This window comes from Chenopodium quinoa, unplaced genomic scaffold, assembly GCF_001683475.1.
Source record: "Chenopodium quinoa cultivar QQ74 unplaced genomic scaffold, ASM168347v1, whole genome shotgun sequence".
NCBI classification, from domain to species: domain Eukaryota; kingdom Viridiplantae; phylum Streptophyta; class Magnoliopsida; order Caryophyllales; family Amaranthaceae; genus Chenopodium; species Chenopodium quinoa.
The window spans coordinates 2,368,233-2,390,176 of NW_018743697.1; the positions used below are offsets into that span (position 1 = coordinate 2,368,233).

General features: G+C 36.5%; 3 protein-coding genes across 5 annotated transcripts; 1 reads left to right on the forward strand and 2 right to left on the reverse strand.

Annotated features, from left to right (window-relative positions):
* Positions 1-1,102: 1,102 nt before the first annotated feature.
* LOC110684191 lies at positions 1,103-3,493 on the reverse strand. The gene is made up of 5 exons (XM_021860605.1): positions 3,171-3,493; positions 2,752-2,831; positions 2,581-2,637; positions 2,412-2,489; positions 1,103-2,325 (listed from the first exon to the last, which is right to left on the reverse strand). The coding sequence occupies exons 2-5, from the start codon at positions 2,752-2,754 to the stop codon at positions 2,017-2,019; spliced, it is 447 nt and encodes a 148-aa protein (XP_021716297.1). The 5' UTR covers positions 2,755-2,831; positions 3,171-3,493; the 3' UTR covers positions 1,103-2,016.
* A 378-nt stretch (positions 3,494-3,871) lies between these two features.
* Positions 3,872-10,248, forward strand: LOC110684186 (ubiquitin-activating enzyme E1 1). Of its 3 annotated transcripts, none has more exons than XM_021860600.1 (8): positions 3,872-4,196; positions 4,478-4,526; positions 4,643-4,827; positions 6,087-6,304; positions 6,573-7,367; positions 7,469-8,337; positions 8,412-8,844; positions 9,231-10,248. In XM_021860600.1, exons 3-8 carry the CDS (start codon positions 4,683-4,685, stop codon positions 9,825-9,827), a joined length of 3,057 nt encoding a protein of 1,018 aa, XP_021716292.1. In that variant the 5' UTR covers positions 3,872-4,196; positions 4,478-4,526; positions 4,643-4,682; the 3' UTR covers positions 9,828-10,248. The 3 variants fall into 3 exon arrangements, with proteins under 3 accessions (XP_021716292.1, XP_021716291.1, XP_021716290.1); XM_021860599.1 differs by having other exon boundaries at positions 4,478-4,521; XM_021860598.1 differs by having other exon boundaries at positions 4,478-4,827.
* Positions 10,249-10,528: 280 nt separating this feature from the next.
* Positions 10,529-14,585, reverse strand: LOC110684190 (LRR repeats and ubiquitin-like domain-containing protein At2g30105). Its single transcript, XM_021860604.1, has 10 exons — positions 14,297-14,585; positions 14,125-14,219; positions 13,760-13,912; positions 12,943-13,065; positions 12,745-12,845; positions 12,207-12,344; positions 11,766-11,814; positions 11,465-11,530; positions 11,266-11,385; positions 10,529-11,187 (listed from the first exon to the last, which is right to left on the reverse strand). Exons 1-10 carry the CDS (start codon positions 14,442-14,444, stop codon positions 11,077-11,079), a joined length of 1,104 nt encoding a protein of 367 aa, XP_021716296.1. The 5' UTR covers positions 14,445-14,585; the 3' UTR covers positions 10,529-11,076.
* Between the last annotated feature and the right edge of the window lie 7,359 nt (positions 14,586-21,944).

Genomic DNA, 21,944 nt, shown 5'->3' on the forward strand with positions numbered 1-21,944 from the left:
CCTGAATTAAACTTCATTCGTGATTAACTGATTAGCATTTACATATTGAGTTGTTTTGCTGATCACATAGTAACATTAACTTTGTATTTTCTTATATGCTCAGTGTTTCTTTCTAAAAAAAATATTGTGAGTTCATTTCATCATGACTTGAATGCTGTTTAACCATTCAATAGATAATTTTAAAAAATACTCCGTAATATATATCCAATAACTTGTATAGAAATTTCAAATACTTATAATGTTTTTAAATTTCAAAAGGAGAGATGCTCAAAAACTTATACTCTATATAAAAAGGACTGTAAAATAATTTATTGTGCAAACAAAAATTTGACTTTTCATATACGTAACTTTTAACTACGGGCGAGCCCCCATTTATCTCCGAGAGAAACGGTTTTTGTTTGTCTCATGCACGCCACCTAGGCATTTATTCAATAAAAAACTCTGTATTAAAAGTGGGCCCAAATTTGGGTTAAGTCACGGTGTTAGCTTTAAAATTGACGGAATTTAGACGCTACTTGACCCCCAATCCCCAACATACTTTTAGAATTGCATTTCCCCCAAATTACTGTAATGGAAATGTCATGGTTTCGCTCTGTATGTAGATCTGGCTGAAGGTTGTTTGTCGGGCCTGCTCCGCAGCGGTGTACTTGTCTCTTAATTTCTGTTCTTCGAATGCTTCTTCGCTGTTACGGTTAGTTTTAATTCGCTTACGCAGTTCCAATTTGCCCGTATTATTCCTCCATTAGTCGAATGTGTTGAGTTGTGCTCTCTATATAGCTTAATTACAAGTATTTATGTTTCATTTGTTAAATAAATGATTGTAATATTTGCTAATTCTGTTCTAATTGGATTGTAGTACTGTTGTTATGATACGATTTCTGTTCTAATTGGTTTCTATTTTTGTTGTTATGAAACGAATTTTGTTCTAATTGGTTTCTAGTTTTGTTGGTATGAAACAACTGATTAGTAATTGTGATTGTTGTTCGTTGAAGTGTAGTTGGCTAAAACTGTTAAGCCCCATCACTGACATTATCTCTTATGCATGTACTCTGCATTTTCTGAGTGGATACATTATGCTTTTTTTTTTTTTAATTTTATTTTTTATATATATATATGCTAGTAGGTGCTTGATCTCATGTCTGAAATGGAAGAAGATGGAGTAGTTCCTTTAGGAGGGAACTGTGAAGAGATTGGTACCTTGATGGAGTGTGTCGTAGGTGAAACTGAACAAGAGGTTGGTCCCTTGTTGGACATAGGTGTAGTTGAAATTGAACACGAGGTTGGTACGCTGTTGGAGATAGGTGTAGATGACAATCAGCAAGAGGGAGCAGAAGCTATGAGTGCAGAGTGTTTGGAGAACATTACCTTGTCTCACACCAAAGAAAATAACACACTCCCTTCTTGTTTCAATGACAAAACTAGGAATTCACCCCAATCCCATTCCCCAACGCATACGGTGAAGTCATTGCAAACCCTTATTTCCAGTACTGAGGAGATTGTGGATGCAAGTGTTGACCCTCCTAAAGAGGGAATGCTATTTAAACGGTGGGAGGAAATTGAGTTGTACTACAAAACTTACGCGGAGCAGTGTGGATTTGGGGTGAGTAGGGTGCAAGGATCATACACTACTACAAAAGTGAGGAGGGCAATAACTTGGAGGTGTGAATGTTGGGAGTCACCGGATATGAGGGCAAAGCGTGATGCAAAGAAAAGGGCTAAGTTCATGGAAGTTGGGGGAAGCGGAGCAAATGTGAAGGGTCTTATTGGTGAGACAGAGCTTGATCAAGGAAAACGTAAATCTAAAAAATGTGAGTGCCTAGCTAGGGTTTATGGGAGTATGAACAGTGATGGTTTATGGGTTTTGAGAACTGTAGTCTTGGAGCATACTCACGATCTGTCCCCTACCATGGAAAATTTGGTTAAAGAGTATCGGATGAAGAAATTGACATCAACGTTCGAAGGAGGTTGGTGAATTTTTTTGAGCAAGGTGTAACGGTTACTCAAATTCGTGGTTGTTTAGGGCTTGAGAACATACGATTGCCTAGCGTGAAGGATCTTCAACACGAGGTGTATAAGCAAAGGAGATTGAAGATGGCTGGTGGAGATGCACAAGCCATGATGGCATATTTTGATTATATGCAAGCCGATAACCAAAGGATCAATACGACTCATTAACCAATACCCCAACTGCCGAGGTAAGTGCATGTCCATTGGAATATTCAACAACCCACCAAAACCCATTTCGTTAACCCAACGGGTTCTCCTCTCATCAAATGTGTGGCATATTCTGGAAAATGTCTCAATACGACATTTCATATTAGGTGGCTGCAAATTACAGGTCCCACATAAGAGAAATAAACAACAATTCAGGAATTATATTTACTTTTGAAGACATTGAATACATGACATACCCGACCAAACACTTCCACTTGTTGCTTGATGACCTCGCCCTTTGCCTTTACTCTGCCACCAACACTAACACTATCATCCTTCAAAACCAAATACAGCAGTTCAGTTTCAAACTCACTACAAAAAATGCTCTAGAAAATATAAAGCAATACACCCTATGAAATTTCATACCAAAAACAGTTGAGTTGATAGAACTTTTGTTTCAGAACTTGAATTTCGATTCTTAGCCTGTATCCATCACAAAATCACAGCTTTCAATCAACACACAATATTGCCACTTGATCATCAGGATTAACCCATAGAATGAAAAAATAACAATGACAATAAAGACAACTCATTTACCATTGAAGTTGTTCCCCACCACCAAAAAATTGCACACCACACTCCAAACGATCAAGACAGATAATATAAGCAAGCTTTGGCTACATAAACAACCAAAATCCATATGTTCAAACTGAATTCCATATAGTAATTATAGACATAATTCTTTATTTTTACTTAAACAAGATCACAGTACATATCAACTTATAATTGACAACACTTTATAATGGATTTGCTATTCCAGAAGGTATGCAGCTTCATAATTTAAATCAATTAGTATTACACAATAATTTTTCACAAACACATATCCAATTGATTTCGCAAACAACAATTAATTAATAACTATTAGTTATTCTAGGGCTAATTCTATTCACCAAAAGGGTTATATTCATTCAATTGATTTCGCAAACAATAATTATGCAACTCAACAATTTCTTTACCTCAATCGCAGCAGCAACTCAATCGCAATAGCTCAATCACAAATCCACATTAGCTATATCGGCTTGAAATTGCTCGAACGGTTAGTGAGTTGAGTAGGCTTCCCTGCATGTGCCCCTAAATGGAATAATCGCTTCGCGATGAATTCTCTTCCTCAATTCTGTCACTAGCATGAGCAACATTCACTCTCTTCCCAGGAATTGGTTCTAGGGTTTGGGTTAACGGTTGTTTACAAAGTCGTTAGTCAAACATTTGACTGGAAACTAACGACTAAGAACCGTGAAGTAGCAAGTTGTTACAAAAAGACATTTTTAACCCCAAGTCGTTTCTCTCGGAGATAAATTTAAATTCGCCGTTTAACTACTTCAAAATTATATGTTGAGAAATACTAGTCAAATACGGAAGTATCATAATCAAACTTTAAGGAAAACAAGAAAGTACATGGAGTACATTACCGTAATTAGGAAGCTATTATTTACGATATGAAATACGGAGACCCAGAAAAGTATCTATATTGGGCCTAGTACAAAATGAAACCCAGCCCAATAGGCCAGTACCACAAATACCCGAAATAGAAAACAGAGGAAAAGAAAGATGATAGAAAACGACGTCGGTCTGTGGAAAAGCTGACTTTATCCGAGAACTACTGTCGTCTCGCATCTTCGTACTAAACACGCTCATTTTCTCTCTCCTGCAACACCAACATCATCATCACCAAAACCAAAGGAGTGAGAAACCTGAAATGGAGTGAGCCCCTCAGAAAATGGGGTTTCATTTTCATTTGTCTGTTTTTTTCACTCTTAAACCCTAATTTTGTTAATTGTCTATTTTACCCTTTCCCCATTACACTCACTCTTTCTTTCTCTCTCTCACTCTTCTTCTCTATCTAACTTCTTCTTCAGTACTCCAGCTACCAATATAAACTCAATAAACAACAATCCGTTTTCTCTCTCTTCTTCATTTTCTCTCTCTAACCTTCGATTCGATTCGATTCCATTCTTCCTTCGTCGGCATTCTCAGAGACATAGGTATGTTGTTCTTCGCTTTTACTTTGTTTTTCGTATAATTTCATCTTTTAATTGCTTGTTTACTTTGATTTCGAATCGAATCGAATCTGAACTGTTGATATATCTTCAGAAATGAGGTTTTTCTGGTGTAAATTAGGATTAGGGTTTCTGATTTTGGCACCGATCATCAGAAATTGTTATAGTAGAGCTAAATCGTCGTCATATCTGACGCTGTTATTGTTTGAATTAATATTGTTTTTGTTGACTTTTCCGATGGTTCGTGGACGGCGATTTTTGACCAGTTGTTTGCTCTATATGCTTCCAAGGAAGAGAGCTGCTGGTGAAGGTGAGGTAGTTGACGATACAACAACTTCTTCTTCGTCTTTTAATAAGTCTCGCATCGAAGGATCCGCCTCCGCTTCCAATTCCGTCAATTCGACATTGAATAACTCGAATTCTGATAGTAGGTTTACAGTTGAGAACAACGATACCGAAGTTACGATCACCATGGCTATAGGCGATGGTAATCCGCAGGAAATTGATGAGGATCTGCATAGTAGGCAGCTGGCTGTGTATGGGCGTGAGACTATGAGGCGCCTTTTCGCCTCCAATGTTCTCGTCTCGGGGATGCAAGGCCTCGGAGCTGAAATCGGTACAATTATTTTTGCTATGTTTTCATTGTTATGATGTTTATGTTAGTTTGATTGTGGTTATCTTGCTAATAGTTTGATTTTGCGGTTTTTGAAATTATGTGAGCTCTTGATCATTGATTCGTCTTTGATAATGACAATATGGAGCTATATTGAATTAATGCTATTGTTGAGCTAGACGGGTTAGGGAGTAAATAAAATGATCATCCCTGAGAAAATACTGCATATTTCTGAATTGTAATGTATTCTGGTAGTTGTATTGAAAATTGAAATTAGTATCTGTTGATGTTTTTTCTGTAGTTATGTAATTTCAAATAAGTAGTCTTAGATTCTCAATGTCCGTCTTCCATGTATGCTATGTAGCGAGATCCTATATTTATCTCTTTGACATTGGTAATTAACCAGCACTGGTTCTGCGTTGTTTACTTTGCGTCACAGTTTGTTGTCAACCATTTGTGAAAATACCTGATAATATCACATAATTTCGATTATTGATGTTAGGGTCTGTTTGGCCAAGTTTCTAAAAACCAATTTCTGTTGAATTCTCAGAAGTAGTTCTCCTGAAACACTTTGGAGAAATAATTGTATTTGGCCATAAAATTTAAAAGTACTTTTAAGAAACCAAATCAGTTTTTACATTGTTTGGCCCAATATATATGATACTCCATATAACTCTAGCCAGCTAAAGTAATTAACCAGCACTGGTTCTGCGTTGTTTACTTTGTGTCACAGTTTGTTGTCTTCCATTTGTGAAAATACTTGTGAAAATACCTGATAATATCACATTATTTCGATTATTGATGTAACTAGTTTGTAAGTTTAAGGTTTGTGGATTTGTAATACTTATCCTAGACAAGGGAGCAGTTTAGTACTTCTTTCTTGAATCTTATAACTTCTTCCTCCCATACCTGTTCTGGTTCTCATTCTTGACATGGTCTACGGATTTAGCATTGTGGTGTTAGTTTCAAATGTTACCTTAAAGGGGTTTTACTGTTTTGATAATCTCAAATAGGATACATACGAGTTGGTCTTCTGACTAATGCTTGAGATTGACTAGCTGCCATTTGGTAGCTAAAGGACTCTATAATGATGTGAATGTCAACATATCACTATATATGATATTACCCATGAACTGAGGACCTAGGATCATATAGTCTTCTTGTATCTTGTGTTTGTAATCCTCCAATTCTGGTTTGAGACTTTCTTGATCTTGACAATTAAAACATTTTTTTTCCCCTTTTTCTTTTAAAAAAATTTACAGCAAAGAATCTTATCCTTGCTGGTGTCAAGTCTGTCACCCTGCATGATGAAGGAGCAGTGGAGCTATGGGATTTGTCAGGCAATTTTCTTTTCTCTGAAGATGATGTTGGGAAAAACAGAGCGCTTGCTAGTGTGCAAAAGTTGCAAGAACTGAATAATGCAGTGCTTGTTACAACTTTGACAACTAAACTGACAAAGGAACAGCTTTCTGACTTCCAGGTACTGCCACACCTATTTCGTCCATATATGTATCAAACTACTGTTGAGGAAAAAAAATAGAATATAAATATTTCTTTTAATGGAAAAAATTGGGAATGTTGATTTCTATAGTTCTATCAGATATATTTACTAGATGAAAGTCCCTTGTCTGTGGATGATGTTTGTTGGTTGATATTGTGTTTGACATTTTTAGAATATCAAGCGGCTATTTATGGTTTCATGTTCTTGCTATATTATAATGAGCTTGGTCTGTTTTTCTTTTCTTTAGGCTGTTGTATTTACTGATATCAGTTTGGACAAAGCTATCGAGTTCAATGATTACTGCCACAGTCATCAACCGTCTATTGCTTTCATTAAAGCTGAAGTTAGGGGCCTTTTTGGCAATATGTTTTGCGACTTTGGACCTGAGTTTACTGTTGTTGATGTGGATGGTGAGGAACCACACACTGGTATAATTGCTTCTATCAGCAATGACAACCCTGCTCTTGTATCATGTGTGGATGATGAAAGACTGGAGTTTCAGGATGGTGATCTTGTTGTGTTCTCTGAAATTCACGGGATGCCAGAACTAAATGATGGAAAGCCAAGAAAGATTAAAAATGCGAGGCCCTATTCATTCACTCTTGAGGAGGACACCACAAATTACGGTGTATACCTGAAGGGGGGTATTGTGACACAAGTCAAACAGCCAAAGCTTCTGCATTTTAAGCCTTTGAGAGAGGCACTAAGTGATCCGGGTGACTTTCTTTTGAGTGATTTTTCAAAGTTTGACCGCCCACCTCTGCTGCATTTGGCATTTCAAGCTTTAGACAAACTTGTGTGTGAGCTAGGACGATTTCCTAGTCCTGGTTCTGAAGATGATGCACAGAAGTTAATATCTTTAGCTAGTAAAATTAATGAGGGCTTAGGTGATGGCAGGCTGGAAGACATCAACCCTAAACTTCTACGCCACTTCGCTTTTGGGGCTAGGGCTGTACTGAATCCTATGGCTGCCATGTTTGGTGGTATTGTTGGACAGGAAGTCATGAAGGCTTGCTCTGGAAAGTTCCATCCTCTCTTTCAGGTTATTACTGGTCCCGATCTTTTTTTTGCTAAGTATGTATTTTCAATTTGTTGGAACTTTATATATTTTATTTATATATTTGATTTATTTTTGCTTTGTAGTTCTTCTACTTTGATTCAGTTGAGTCACTTCCTACTGAGCCCTTGGATCTCTCTGATTTTGCTCCAAGAAATTGCCGCTATGATGGTCAAATTTCTGTTTTTGGATGGAAACTCCAGAAGAAGCTAGAAGATGCTAAAACATTCATTGTTGGATCTGGTGCTCTTGGGTGCGAATTCTTGAAGAATTTGGCTTTGATGGGTGTTTCTTGTGGTGGCCAAGGGAAGCTTACAGTTACTGATGATGATGTTATTGAGAAAAGTAATCTCAGTAGGCAATTTTTGTTCCGTGATTGGAACATTGGGCAGGCTAAGTCCACTGTTGCTGCTGCTGCTGCCTTAGCAATAAATCCACAGTTCCATGTTGAAGCCTTGCAGAATCGTGTTGGTTCTGAAACTGAAAATGTGTTTGATGACACTTTTTGGGAAAATCTAAGTGTTGTAGTCAATGCACTGGACAATGTGAATGCTAGACTGTACGTAGATCAGAGATGCTTGTATTTCCAGAAGCCTCTCCTTGAATCAGGAACTTTGGGTGCCAAATGCAACACACAAATGGTCATTCCTCATCTTACTGAAAATTATGGCGCTTCACGAGATCCACCTGAGAAGCAAGCTCCTATGTGCACAGTGCATTCTTTTCCACACAACATTGACCATTGTCTGACCTGGGCTCGCTCTGAATTTGAGGGACTACTTGAGAAAACACCAGCTGAAGTGAATGCATATCTTTCAAATCCTAGTGAATACACTTCATCTATGAGGAATGCTGGTGATGCTCAGGCTAGGGACACTTTGGAACGTGTTCTTGAATGCCTTGAAAAGGAAAGATGCAAGACATTTGAGGACTGTGTTGCTTGGGCTAGGCTTAAGTATGTCTCACTTGCTAATCAAATGATGTGTGTATAGTTTATGCATCACTCTAACTCTTGGTTTTCATAAACAGGTTTGAAGACTACTATACCAACCGTGTGAAGCAGCTGACGTATACATTCCCTGAAGATGCTGCAACCAGTACAGGAGCTCCATTTTGGTCAGCCCCAAAGAGATTTCCTCGTCCCTTGCAATTTTCATCTTCTGATCCTTCACATCTGCATTTTATTATGTCTACTTCTATATTACGAGCTGAAACGTTTGGGATCCCCATCCCTGATTGGGCAAAACATCCTAAGAAATTGGCTGAGGCTGTTGATAAAGTCAAGGTCCCCGACTTTCAGCCAAAAAAAGATGCCAAAATTGTTACAGATGAGAAGGTTACTAGCCTTTCCTCTTCTTCTATAGACGATGGAGCAGTCATTGATGAACTTATAAGTAAGTTGGAGCACATTCGCAGCAATTTATTGCCGGATTTCAGGATGAAACCAATCCAATTTGAGAAGGTAAATTTTCATTTCATTTTTGATGATTGCGTTACTGGTGACTGTTGAATTGAATGTTGGTGTTAAGGATTAAGGTATGATGTAAGAGATTATTTTCTGTGCTCCCATGTCATTGTATATAATCCTACATAAAATTTCAGTTGTGGTACTAGAAGTATAAAATTAATTAACCATAAGGAAGAAGATGTGATTGCAGTGGGGTGGGTGTTTTGCATTTGATCTTATCCTTCTGTTTTCATCTCTAATTTTTGCATTTCTGGTCTGGCGATCCTGCTCCGTTTTACTGGAGAAAGAGAAACTAGAGAGTACGGAATTTTGTTAGCTTTTTCCATTATCCTTGACTGGGACTTAACTCGCTTTCTGAGTCACTTTCAACACTGATGCAGGATGATGACACAAACTATCATATGGACCTCATAGCTGCTCTTGCCAATATGAGGGCAAGGAACTACAGCATTCCTGAAGTCGACAAATTGAAGGCCAAGTTTATTGCCGGAAGGATCATTCCTGCTATTGCAACCTCAACCGCAATGGCCACTGGTTTGGTGTGCCTGGAGCTTTACAAGGCTTTGGATGGAGGGCATAAGCTGGAGGATTACCGAAATACATTCGCTAATCTGGCATTGCCTCTGTTTTCCATGGCTGAACCAGTCCCTCCAAAGGTTTTTAAGCATCGCGACATGAGCTGGACTGTTTGGGACCGATGGGTATTGAAGGGCAACCCTACCCTCAATGAACTTATACAGTGGCTCAAGGACAAGGGTCTGAATGCTTACAGTATCTCTTGTGGAAGTTGCTTGCTTTTCAATAGTATGTTCCCTCGCCACAGAGAAAGGATGGACAAGAAGGTTGTGGACCTTGCCACAGAAGTGGCGAAGATAGAAATTCCTCCTTATCGCCGCCACTTGGATGTCGTTGTGGCTTGTGAGGATGACGATGATAACGATATTGACATCCCACTGGTCTCTGTATATTTCAGATGAGCTTTGCTATGATTATGCTAAAGACATCCCCATCATCTTTATACATTCTCTAGGCCATAATATATGCGTTGTATCTCTTAGCCTGTATGAGGACATGAGGTTATGCAACACATGTTCTTGATTCGGAGTGGACATTTTCTTCTGTAGCGTTTATGTACTGGATATCTGTTCATGCACATCCACATGTAATATAGAGCCTAACTTCAGTTACATGAAATATGAGCTTCTTTCTGTATCGGCATTGTGTATGCAGTATGCTGTATGCATAATATTTAGGCAATGTCACAATGTGAAGGTCACACAATACTTCATTGTAAGACCGAGGTAATTTTTACTTAATTTAGGGGCAACTTTTTAATTCCTTTTGTGTAACGCCCTGCAAATAAATGGACTGAGATGGTCTCGTTCAAGACTATTATTTGGAATGTTATTCTTTGCAGTTATTGCTTAGTAATCTGAGTGATGCGAGCATGTTTGAGAGTTTTATCCCCTCTTTTCAGGGGTGATCTTAATATGGTGATTTGTTTATTGTGAAAGTTGGCTGAAGTGTAATTGTGTAAATCTGTAAATCCTTGAGCTAGGATCAAATGTTGAAAGTGTCAAAAGATGACAATGAAAAAATAAAGTTGTAAATTATTTCGGATTCAAATCACAATCACAAGAAGTTCGACCAATGAATGCAAATATTAAGCTTCAGATAGTTAATATAAACTGGTAGCCATGAATTGCTACCTAAAATAAAACTACAATATATCGTGAAGCTGAAGATTAATTGCAACAATAGCTTCAAAATCTTCCAAAAGATCTGCAGCTGATTTTTTATGCGCTTTTTGCAATGGTGTGGTTACAACAAAATGCGTTTATCCATCAATTTACAAGTGCAGAAATATCGGCCAAAACTTACCAAAAAAAAAAAACAAAAAAACTACAGATTGTTCAATTAATTGTATGCGGAGAATAATGGGTTCGCTTGCACCAGGAAAATCTCACTGGAGGTATGCAATTCTATGCATAACAATTACTCCGTATCAATTACAAGATAGATCCCCATTAGTTCCCTCCATATAGGCATATATTTCCAAGTTACAGCAACTCCATGATCCACAAGGAACACCACTACTAGACAATACAGTTCTGTGGATTTCAATTTTAAACCCTACTACCAAAAAGAACAACAGAACAGAGCAAGTCCTGAAAAATATGTTCCTCAGATAGCAGCACTCTTACAATACTTATTTGTATTTGGAGATCAGTTTTTATCAGCACCTTCGTCAAAGTCAGCAGAGTCAACAGTGCGACATTCCAGTTTCTTATTCTGTTTCAAGACTCTCCTTTTATCAAAATCTTCCCATCCCTCAATCTGGAAAAGAGATTTAATAGATTCATATCCTTGGAACATAAAGCATCAATCAATATAGTGAAGTAAAAAGCAGTATACCTGCCGAAGCTCATAAACTGCTATTTGTGTATTTGTAACATCAAGAGTTGAAAGCTTGACACAATTTTTCAATAGAGTAGATGGCAGTGATTTAAGTGGATTATTTTGAAGATGCAACGCCTATTGTAGAAAAAAAAAAAAAAATGGTTACGTATTGAAGCAACAGACATGGTAGCACTAATAATGTATGGAATTCAACCTGCAACTTTTGTAGTTTGCCAAGTGTCTCAGGTAACTCTTTCAGAAGATTAAAGGATATATTGACCTGGCCATACAAAACAAATTCAGTAAGGAAACTGACCGACACCATAAAATACGTTGATTATAGCTTAAAGAAGGTATAACTTGAGTTCAAAGAAAGTACTCCGTAATATAGCATCTGTATTTCTGTTGCCAACTCAAAAATTTCCTTTTATCCCCAGAAAAAATATTTATTATAAACCCTGGGGATGGATAAAAACATATAACACCGTTTAAATCTCAGTGCTAGAATTATATACCTCAATTAAAGCATTGCAGTCGCCTATATGAGAGGGTACCGCACTTAAACTGGCAAATAAAAGTAAGAATCAAGTCAATATGATTCTGAGGCAGAAATATCAAATTGACATAGAATATATGCAAATTATATGCAATAAGTTTTTCAAAGAAAAATGTTAAGCTCATAACTTTCAATCCAGATATAGGAAGATGATAACCAACTCACAAATAAGCCTCACAAACTTCTATAGTTCACTTAGTCATAAAAACTATTTGAAGTCTACAGCACACATATACTAACATCAAGAACTTTAACTTCATAGTCCTTGTGTATCTCAAGCTAAGATAACACATATTGTCAGATTTACCCTAGACATGCTGGGCTATAGATTTAATGATCTAGGGTTGCATATCATAAATCAAAATGAAATTATCAAATGTTGGATAGAGTGACTACACACCTGTTGTTGTTAACTTTAAAAATCTCTAGCCGAGTCAAAAGACCAAGTTCTACTGGTAGGCTTTCCAGTTTGTTGCCTGCAACGTGCAGCTGCTCCAGAGAAGTAAGTTCACCCAAAGAAGAAGGTAGATAAGTCAACCTACAAAAGTTACAGCGTTTAAAATTAATTAGTATGGGATTGCACCTGAAAATTCTCACTAAGTAATCAGAATACAGAATTGGGGTTTGTTGGAGGGGGATGAACGAGCCATAATTACAATGCATGTCTATACACCTAAGCTCTCTTTATGGAAATTGTTTTGAAAGTAAGTGTTCTTCACACAAATTTCCTTTTACTATAATTTCTCAACCGTTGCCAGTCCCAAAATCACAGTGATAACTTGCAAAAACTCTCCTCAAAACAGTTATGACTTATGACTGATTACCTCAGGGACATGCAATCAGTCTTTTCTTTCAATTAATTATATACGGGTACAATTTTTTTATTTTTTTTAAATCCAAACATGGGAGGCAAGTCTTATTATATCTAGAGAACTTACTGGTTTTGATCCAAAGAAAGATAGTTCAAATACTTCAACTGAGTTAGGTCTTCCCAACTTATTGAATCATCTGAGAGATCATTCGCATTCAACATCAACTTCTACAAAACCAGAATACAGAAGCACAATGTTTATAACAACTTTCTAACAGCAAAGTAATAGAAATGAAGGGTAATCACTTTAGTTTTAGTTCCTTACCTTGATAGATGTCAAGCAGCTAATTTTGGAGGGTATGTCACGAATATAGTTGTTGCTGAGATCAAGCACTTTAGGACAAGAGCCTGAAGACGATCCACATTCCCATACTTCATCAGGTATAGCCTTTAGATTTTTCAATATACAAAAATATACATCAATTGGATACATAAAAGAACACATTCATGGAAATAATCCCAGGAACTATGTGAAGAGATACTACACCAATGCAACATCAAAGAGTCTCCCGCCTTCGAAGGGGTGGGAAGGGAGGTATGGGGTATAGATAGAAGTATAGAAGCTTATCCTTGACCCTTGACCAATGTGCAACAACAATAATTAAAAATAAAATAAACAATTATAGTTAATTTATATTTTATAATATTTTTTCCAACATTTCTAAAGCAAGAACCCACCCTCTTCTACACATAAGAATCACAGTGATGCAAACACTTTTCAACAATCATCCAAACCTCTAACCCTCCTTTTTTTTACGATTTCAAGTTTAAATCTTAGAAATTAGATCCTTCCCTCTCTCCTCCTCCTATACCTTCAAAATCCACATCGGAATGCATTATAACAATAGTTTACCATCGGTTGAAAGTAATAATTCCCATAATCCGGGGACATGACTAAACCAAGGAAAATAGAGCCAACACTAAAACGCAAAATCCGAATAACATACACACAATCTATGTTCTTTGTCAGAAATTACACAACATCTCCACACTCAACCAAAATTGCACAAAATGCAAAATTATAAAACTTGAATTAACTATGCCACATTATGAAACTTGCAATAAAAGAATATTGGTTTTACCTTCAAATTAGACTCAGCAAGACCAATTACCCTAAACATCTTCCACCGATCAACACTAGACTTAAGTATGTTGGTCTCTTTAACAGGTGCAGAATTGAGGGACCGATCCTCATTCATAATCTTCTGATAAGTCGGTACCACAGGTGATTTTCCCTAAAATCCACACCAAATCAATCAATTCTATAAATAATCCAAACCCTAAATTTAACCAGCAACAGAATTCATCGATTATTTAAAAATTCATTCAAACCCAAAATTAAAGAGCTAAAACATCCTATAATTAACATCAAACTGATCAATTCTTCATATAATTTAAACCCAAAACTAATGTCATCCAAAAAAGGGAAGTAAGAAGAAATTAATACCCCTTGAAATTTACCACCAGAAGCCGTGAGCATGACTTTAGACTTATTAACAATACCCGAATCCCTCAATGTTTTAGAATCAACCAATTTAGCTCCTACAAATAAAAATCAAAATAAAAATTAATACTTGAATTGAAACAATGATTACGCCATGATCAAGATTGAAGAAAACCTTTGTGAATGAGCTGCTGGCCTTTAGGGAGGACGTTAGTGGAGTCCATGAGTTGTTGTTTGAGTTCAAAAACGGTGGAATTAATGTCAATTGAAAGTGGAAATCTTTCGCTTCCGAATTGGATCTTCAACTCCACCATTTCCGACATTTTTTGGTTATTCAGTTTAGCGCTGGTGTTTCTGTGAAACTCTTCTCTCTTTCTTTTGCAGGAATTCTACTAGACTTTGTTCTGCGCATCTACATACAAATATACTCCCTCCGTCCTTTTAGGGAAATACCATTTTACTTAAGTCGAGTGTAAAAATATACTCCCTCCGTTCTAAGTAAAAATAACAATACTTAATCACTCTGCCACAATTTTTTACAGCATTGTAATTTTTAGACATTGTATTAGTTATAATCAACAAGTTAAATATGTTTAAGGGGGTTGGACCCTTACTTGCCCTAACCAAGATCCGCCCCTGTCCGGACCAACAAGTGTTAAATAATAATTCTTTTCAACTTAACCACAAAGCACTTGTTAATTATCGTCTATTTATAGTAAGTGCTTGTCAATTATCAACACCTTACTCTTGATTGCTTTGATTTCATAATGTTAGCTTGTGCATCACCCAAGCTCGTACCGTGTTGAACTTGTTGACCTGAGCCAAAGTTACTGATTTTGGCGTACTTTTTTATGTCAAAACAAATTATGCCTTAACATGCGTCTCAAAAACAAAAATGCCTAAACCCAGCCCACGACATGGCACACAAAGTAACGCGTTGTGTTGTGTTTCATGTTGGACCGACCCGGAGCCATCTTTGCTAGCCCTACCTATTATAAAACAGATCATCGGATTTATCACCAATTACTTCCTCATGCATGAAATTAACATATAATGAGTTCGCAAGCCAGTCCGTTAGGAACAAACAGGCCGCTCTGGATGGGCTTATGACACAAATGAGATCCAAAAAAGTAGGGGCCATGACCCGAAAAAATGGAGAAGATGAAAGGAAAAAAAATTAGAGCACAAAAGAAAGTTGGTCGTCCTAAAAATGAAAAGAAAATGGTTAAAAATGGAGGGACCATAAGAAGCATGCATATGCATGTGAATTTATCTCATCTGCTAAAATGAGTACCATATAATCAATCTACCCTTTTTCAGAACCCACTTTGCTCCAATCAATTACCACATTTCACTAACAATTTCCCTTTTTCTTATTTCAAGTTACACCACATGCCCTCAATAATGTTTCCTCTTTTTCATGTATCCTCTACAATAATGCCTTTCAATTTTGAGTCAAGTAGAATTTTACTATACCTCACCATCTATATACATAGTAGTTCCTCCGTCCCTAAATTACATTCCTATTTCTAGCATTTATATTTGATAAACAAAATTTATATATTGCTTGTAGATTTTATTTTTTCACAGTTGATATATTTGGTATCTGTGGTAATATATTTTACTACGTACATGAAATGAATAATCCTTCCAATACGTTTTGATTGTTTTTCCCATCATTAATATTATCCTAGGATTCTTGAAGGTGAGAACAATACTTCGGGCCTGTTCACATTTATTGAACTGAGTTGAACTGAACTGAACTGAGCTGATTGGAGCTGAACTGAACTGAACTGAATTGATTGGAACTGAACTGAACTGAATTGAGCTGAAATGAATATTTTATGAGAGAGGAAAATTAAGAGCTGAACTGAACTGATTGGAACTGAACTGAACTGAACTGAACTGAACTGATTAGAGCTGAACTGAACTGAACTGAAATTAAGTAAATGTGAACATGCCCTTCATTAATTTCAATTCAAAAAATACAGAAATGTACATATTACTAGTATATTACAATAAAGGACTCAACTAGCTTTAGCAAACAAATCTCATAAATTGACACAAATAAGCATTGGACCTACTGTACTATATAGCTCACTAGATCAATACAGTTTCTTAATTACTTAATACTCCAATTTAAAGACACATTAAAGCATGATTTATAGAAAATAGAATAAAATTAATTTATGAATAAACTACTCTAGTTATGAATTATGATCATTATTCAGCTCTCGTGGCCTGTTAAAGGTTTCAGAATGATAGTCATTCACAAAAGATTTTGGTTTGGAATTAATCATAACATATAATCCTCTTCATAAAACAAAAAGAACAAATTAAAAAATACAGAGTAATTAACATGACATAATCATTAAGAAGCATGAACATGATTATTATTATACTCGTAATTAGTATATTAGGTCTATCTTAATAGAGATCCACATGTGATTAATAGATGATGAAAAGTATATGGCTCCCACGAGGAGAGGAGCACATTTCACATCAAAGATTTGACCCGGTCGTCTAATGTCCTTTTTAGCTAATTAATGCCTTTCATTTGTTAGGATTTGTAGTAATCATTTTTTAATTGATTAATAATTAACCAGCTGGGATGGAACAAACCAAAAAAGAAATTGGCATCTAATCCAAAATTGCCTCTACCTAATGACAATCTCTTCCTTCCAAACATATAGATACGATTTCCACCATTCTTATCCTTAAGAGTATTCACAAATGGGACCTCATAGTCCTAATTAATCCCATTATTTAGTTTTAAAAGCGTGACTCGATCTATAAATGTGAAAAATCCTTTGTGGTTTTGTAGCATTTTATCACAATTAGGTCATGTTTTGTTCACTTTATTTTACTTATATCTTGAAATAAAGTAAACATGAGGCCAAATGAGAGTGTAAATGTGTATTAACTAATAAGTATATATATATTGAACAATTAACTTGTGACAAGAGCTATGCATAAGTTTAAGTTGGTTTAAATAAGCTAAGCCAAGTTCAAGCAAGTATAGTTAAGTGAAAATCAAATGACTATATACAACATTATATTAGTCATAATTCATAATTTTATAAAAATAAAAAATAATAATGGAATTCTTTGAAGGGAATTGATGTTTGTTTATATCATTAGTCTACTATGACCATTTATTATTTGTTTTCTCTTTACATGACTATTCAACACCTATAATTCATTAAGCAATCCAAAATGAACAAATAATTCAACAATACAATATACGTGTGTTAAAGAAAAGGCAGTATATGACAAGTATAACAACCAAAATCGATTTAGAAATCAAGAGAGTACATAATATTGTTAAACGGTAAAGTTGGGTGACACGGACTCACTGTGAGTCCGCCGCCACCACAACCTCCCGCAGCCAGCCTACCCCGACCTTAAACCAGAAACTCACACCTCAACACCAACTCACAAACACCCACCTCGGCCTTGACCAGAAATATCCACCCGACTTTGACCTCGGCCCTGACTAGAAACACCCACCCACCCAGCCCTGACCTTGACCCTGACCAGAAAACCCACCCGACCCTGACCATAATCGCTCACCTCGTCCCCCACTTCGACTTGACCCAGAAATGCGTGAATCTTGGTCGCCGAAATTCTAGCTATTTCAATTAAGGTGGGCGGTGGTTGTAGTTAAGGTAGGGTGATGGGGTGGTGGTTTCGGTTCAGTTGGTGCAAGGTTGAGGAGAGAGAAAATATTGTAGTCATGGAAGAAGAAGGTTATTGGTAAAGGAGAAAATAATGTCAGATATTAGATGTTTATTGTTTGGTATTTGATTGTTATTGTTTGGTACTCCGTATTAGATTAATATTAATTGGTTTAATATTTTTCAGGATTTAGAAAATTTTAATCTGAAATAAGATTATTTTTATCAGGAATATCATAAACAAAATAAAGATGCTAGTCAGGAATAAGGGTTTGTTCACATTTACTGAACTGATTGGAGCTGAACTGAACTGAATTGAGCTGAAATGAATATTTTATGAGAGAGGGAAATTAGGAGCTGAACTGAACTAAACTGATTGAAGCTGAACTGAACTGATTGGAGCTGAACTGAACTGAAATTAAGTAAATATGAACATGCCCTAAGACTATTTTAGTCAGCAGTAAGATAATTTTTATCATCAGGTTTCTCAGACCCGCGCCTTTTTGTTGCTGAGTCCGGTCTCACATGAGTCCGATCTATGCAAAACCTTCTCTTGTTAAACATAAGTTTAAACGTTAACAACATGAATCATTAAAGGAAAATCTAGACAATCTTTTATCGAAGGAAAAAATCACGATACGTTTAGCATTATTTTACATTCCTTAAACACAACCCTCATCAACAATTATTTAGAAATCAAGAGAGTACATAATAATTGTAACACCTTTTTGTTAAACCATATCAACAATATATACTTCCTCCGTTCTTTTATTATTGCACCACTTGCCTTTTAAAGAAATTTCACAAATATTGCACCATTTCCATTTAAAGATACAAAATATGTGTGTTCACACTGTAAATATTCAATATACCCTTACTTTTAACACTTGATTCTTTACTTTATGTTTACATCACATGGCCTTATTTGTACTTTTACCCTTCTCTCTCCTCATTTTTCCCACTACTAAAAAATGTAAGCCCAACATGTATAGTGCAATAATTAAAAAACGGAGGAAGTATTTTCCTTAAGCCTTTACCCCTATGTATAAATTTATATTCCCACACACACAAAATTTCCAAAAAAAATTTAAAAAATAAAAAAAGTTTCCCCAATCCAACCAACTTAACCACCTCGAAACCTAATTAGCCTTAAATTTTCTCTCTCCTGTTTTTCTCTCTTCTCAAATTCCCTCTCTTTCATTTTTACATCTCCTTCTTCCCTTTACGTTACTCCCCATAACACAACCAATTGCACATTTGCACTGCACCACCACCACCATCATTTTCTCTCTCCTCAACCCCAAATCTCCGCTTAATTAATGCTTTGATTTTCTTTTCTGGGTTTCCCGGGTCGGGTCAATGTGGCCGTCTTCGTGGGTTAAATCATCATCATCTTCTTCTTCATCCCCAAAAAAATCCAATAATAATACTCCTAAACACAAATTCAATTCCTCCAATTTCCGATGTTCTTCCTTTAAAGACATCGAAAATCTCTGCAACATCCAAGATTTCGATTCACCCCTTAAACGCCAACCTTCTGCTCCGACCCAAACCCGAACCGTCCGCTCCGTTTTCCACCGCGTTCGCACCGCTAACTCCCTCCTTCAACAATGGGCCAACAGATCCGACCCAACAACACCAACAACAACAATACCCGGCCCAAAAGAAGACGGCCCAAAACCACCCTCCTCGGAGGCCCGAATCGTGGTTTACTACACCAGTCTCCGGGTAATCCGGCCCACATTCGAAGCATGCCGGTCAGTTATAGCAATACTACAAGGGTTCCAGGTGGTAATAGATGAACGTGACATATCAATGGATTTGGGCTTTATGTCGGAGCTCCGGGAACTACTCGGGTTAAAACCCGCCGAACAGCTGTCATTACCTCGGGTTTTCATTGGTGGAAGATACATTGGTGGGGCCGACGAAGTTAAATATCTTAACGAAATCGGTGAACTCAAGAAGCTTGTTTCTGGGATACCACCGAAAAAGCCCGGCACGTGCGTCACGTGCGGTGGGTATAGATTTATCCTCTGCGCCGATTGTAGCGGTAGTCATAAAATTTTCTCGGAAAAAATTGGGTTTCGATCTTGTTTGGTGTGCAATGAGAACGGTCTGATTAGATGTCCTGATTGTTCTTCGCCTCCTCTCTACCGTCCGATTTTAGCTCCGATTAACGCCTGCTCATTTTCATAGACAGGTCCATATTTAATTTTTTTGATTTTGGGTTTTTAGTTTTGGGTTTGTTTAGGCCCATTAGGGCCCAATTAGGTCCAAGAGAAATTTGACATTTTTGTTTGGATTTGGTTGTGTTTTTGTTATCTATGTGTTGTGTAAAGTTGATGATGACATAAATGGGAAAAAAGGAGTAGGATTTTTTGTTTTTTGAGATAAACTTTATATTATAATGTTTTTTTTAATGGTATTTATATTATAATAATGATATTGATAATGGAAAATTGGAAATAATGGTGGTTAGAATTAGGCAGGTTAGACAAATGTAGCTAGTTAATGTTTGCACATTATGTATGAAAAAAGACTTAAGCTGGGTTAGAGTTGTCCCTTTCATAACCATGAGTTACTTGATGATAATGAATCATGTTGTGTGTTTGGTACTAGTACTACATGCATAACAATGATGTGTTGATCCATTTTTGACTTTTGTGGAGGTCATTATTCAATGAGGTGCCTACTCTTTGTCATTTTATCTCTCGGGGTATTCGAAAATAGTTGTCCCATTGTCCCTACTATTAAAGGAAATACTCGTATGACACGAGCTATCTAAAAGATTACTTGTAACTAGCTTACTAGCGTTTTAATGTGAAAATTTTTTCCAGACATAATGAATCACTTCATATGATCTATGATTATTGTTTCGGGATGTAGGAAGTAGTTTTTTGCTTAATTAAAGCTGTGTCTATTAATCACATAACGATGTTCAGCAGATTATTGTGTTCTTTCTCTTCTTAGTGACTTGGGTATGCGTGCTTTTGAGTATCTTGATGATTTTTAGTGTGTTAGTTTTGTGTTCTCTTTATGGGATCATTAAGTTTTTTTTTTCAGCTCCACATCTATGTTTGAAGCTTTGATTTGTTCCATCTTGTAAAAACGGATTCGATTTCATCCCAAGCCATTGTATTATGTGGTAGATCTTTTTGAGACAGCATAATAGCTTTGAATGTCTATAGGCTGTTGAGACTTGAGAGGATGCAGTGAAACAGAATACGGTAATGTCTGCTTTCAACTGATACATCAGAATTGATTTCAACAGAGTTTACTATAAAATGCTTCATTTGACAGTATTGTGCTGCTCCTACCACATTGCGGTTTCATTTGGTATTTTACTGTGCTATTTGGGATGGCTATGAATTCACAGGTTGCCTGGAAACTGATGTAATGATTAGAGATCAACAATCGTAGATGAGCGATGAGGGGTTGGGTGATTATTGCTGTACTGATTACTGAATAGTGGTTGATGAGTGTAGGCAAGACTACTCTGTAAGAGTGGTGGTTTTGCTTGCATTTGCTTATTCCTAAAGATTCAATGATGTGAACAGAATGTGGTAGTATGGTAGTGTAGTAGACTAGTATTTCTACTCCAAAGTTAGAATGAAGAGATCGAATAACTGTGATTTACTCTATGAATGTTAAAATGCTCATTGTTCATTCAATGTATGAAAGCGTAAGCTGATGGAGTTAGCTTCCACAATGTAGGAATTTACACACAGAATGTGATTTAATTGTAATTACAGCTCCTCTGGCTCCCCCTCCCTTCCCTGTTATTTCTGTGTTCAAAACTTATAAATGAACTTCAACGAGTTGTTCACAAGCAATATCGAGTCAAACATGTTGTGGTTCGAGCTTTATTCATTTATTTAATGAGATTGAGTTTTATTTTTCAAGTTTTTTCTTTAAGCTTAAGATCTCAAGTCTATTTAAGGTGAATATATACCTAATTCATTTTTATTGAAAAACTTATTATCACTATGTTACATGACAGTTATAGCTGCAAGCATAGATTCTTTCTGAAATATGAGTAGACTCGAAGGTGTGTTCTATAACTGATCTAGGACCCAACAACTCATTCATGGATTAGACATTCTCATGTAAGATTGCAGGCACACAGTCATGGTGCAAATAAGCAAA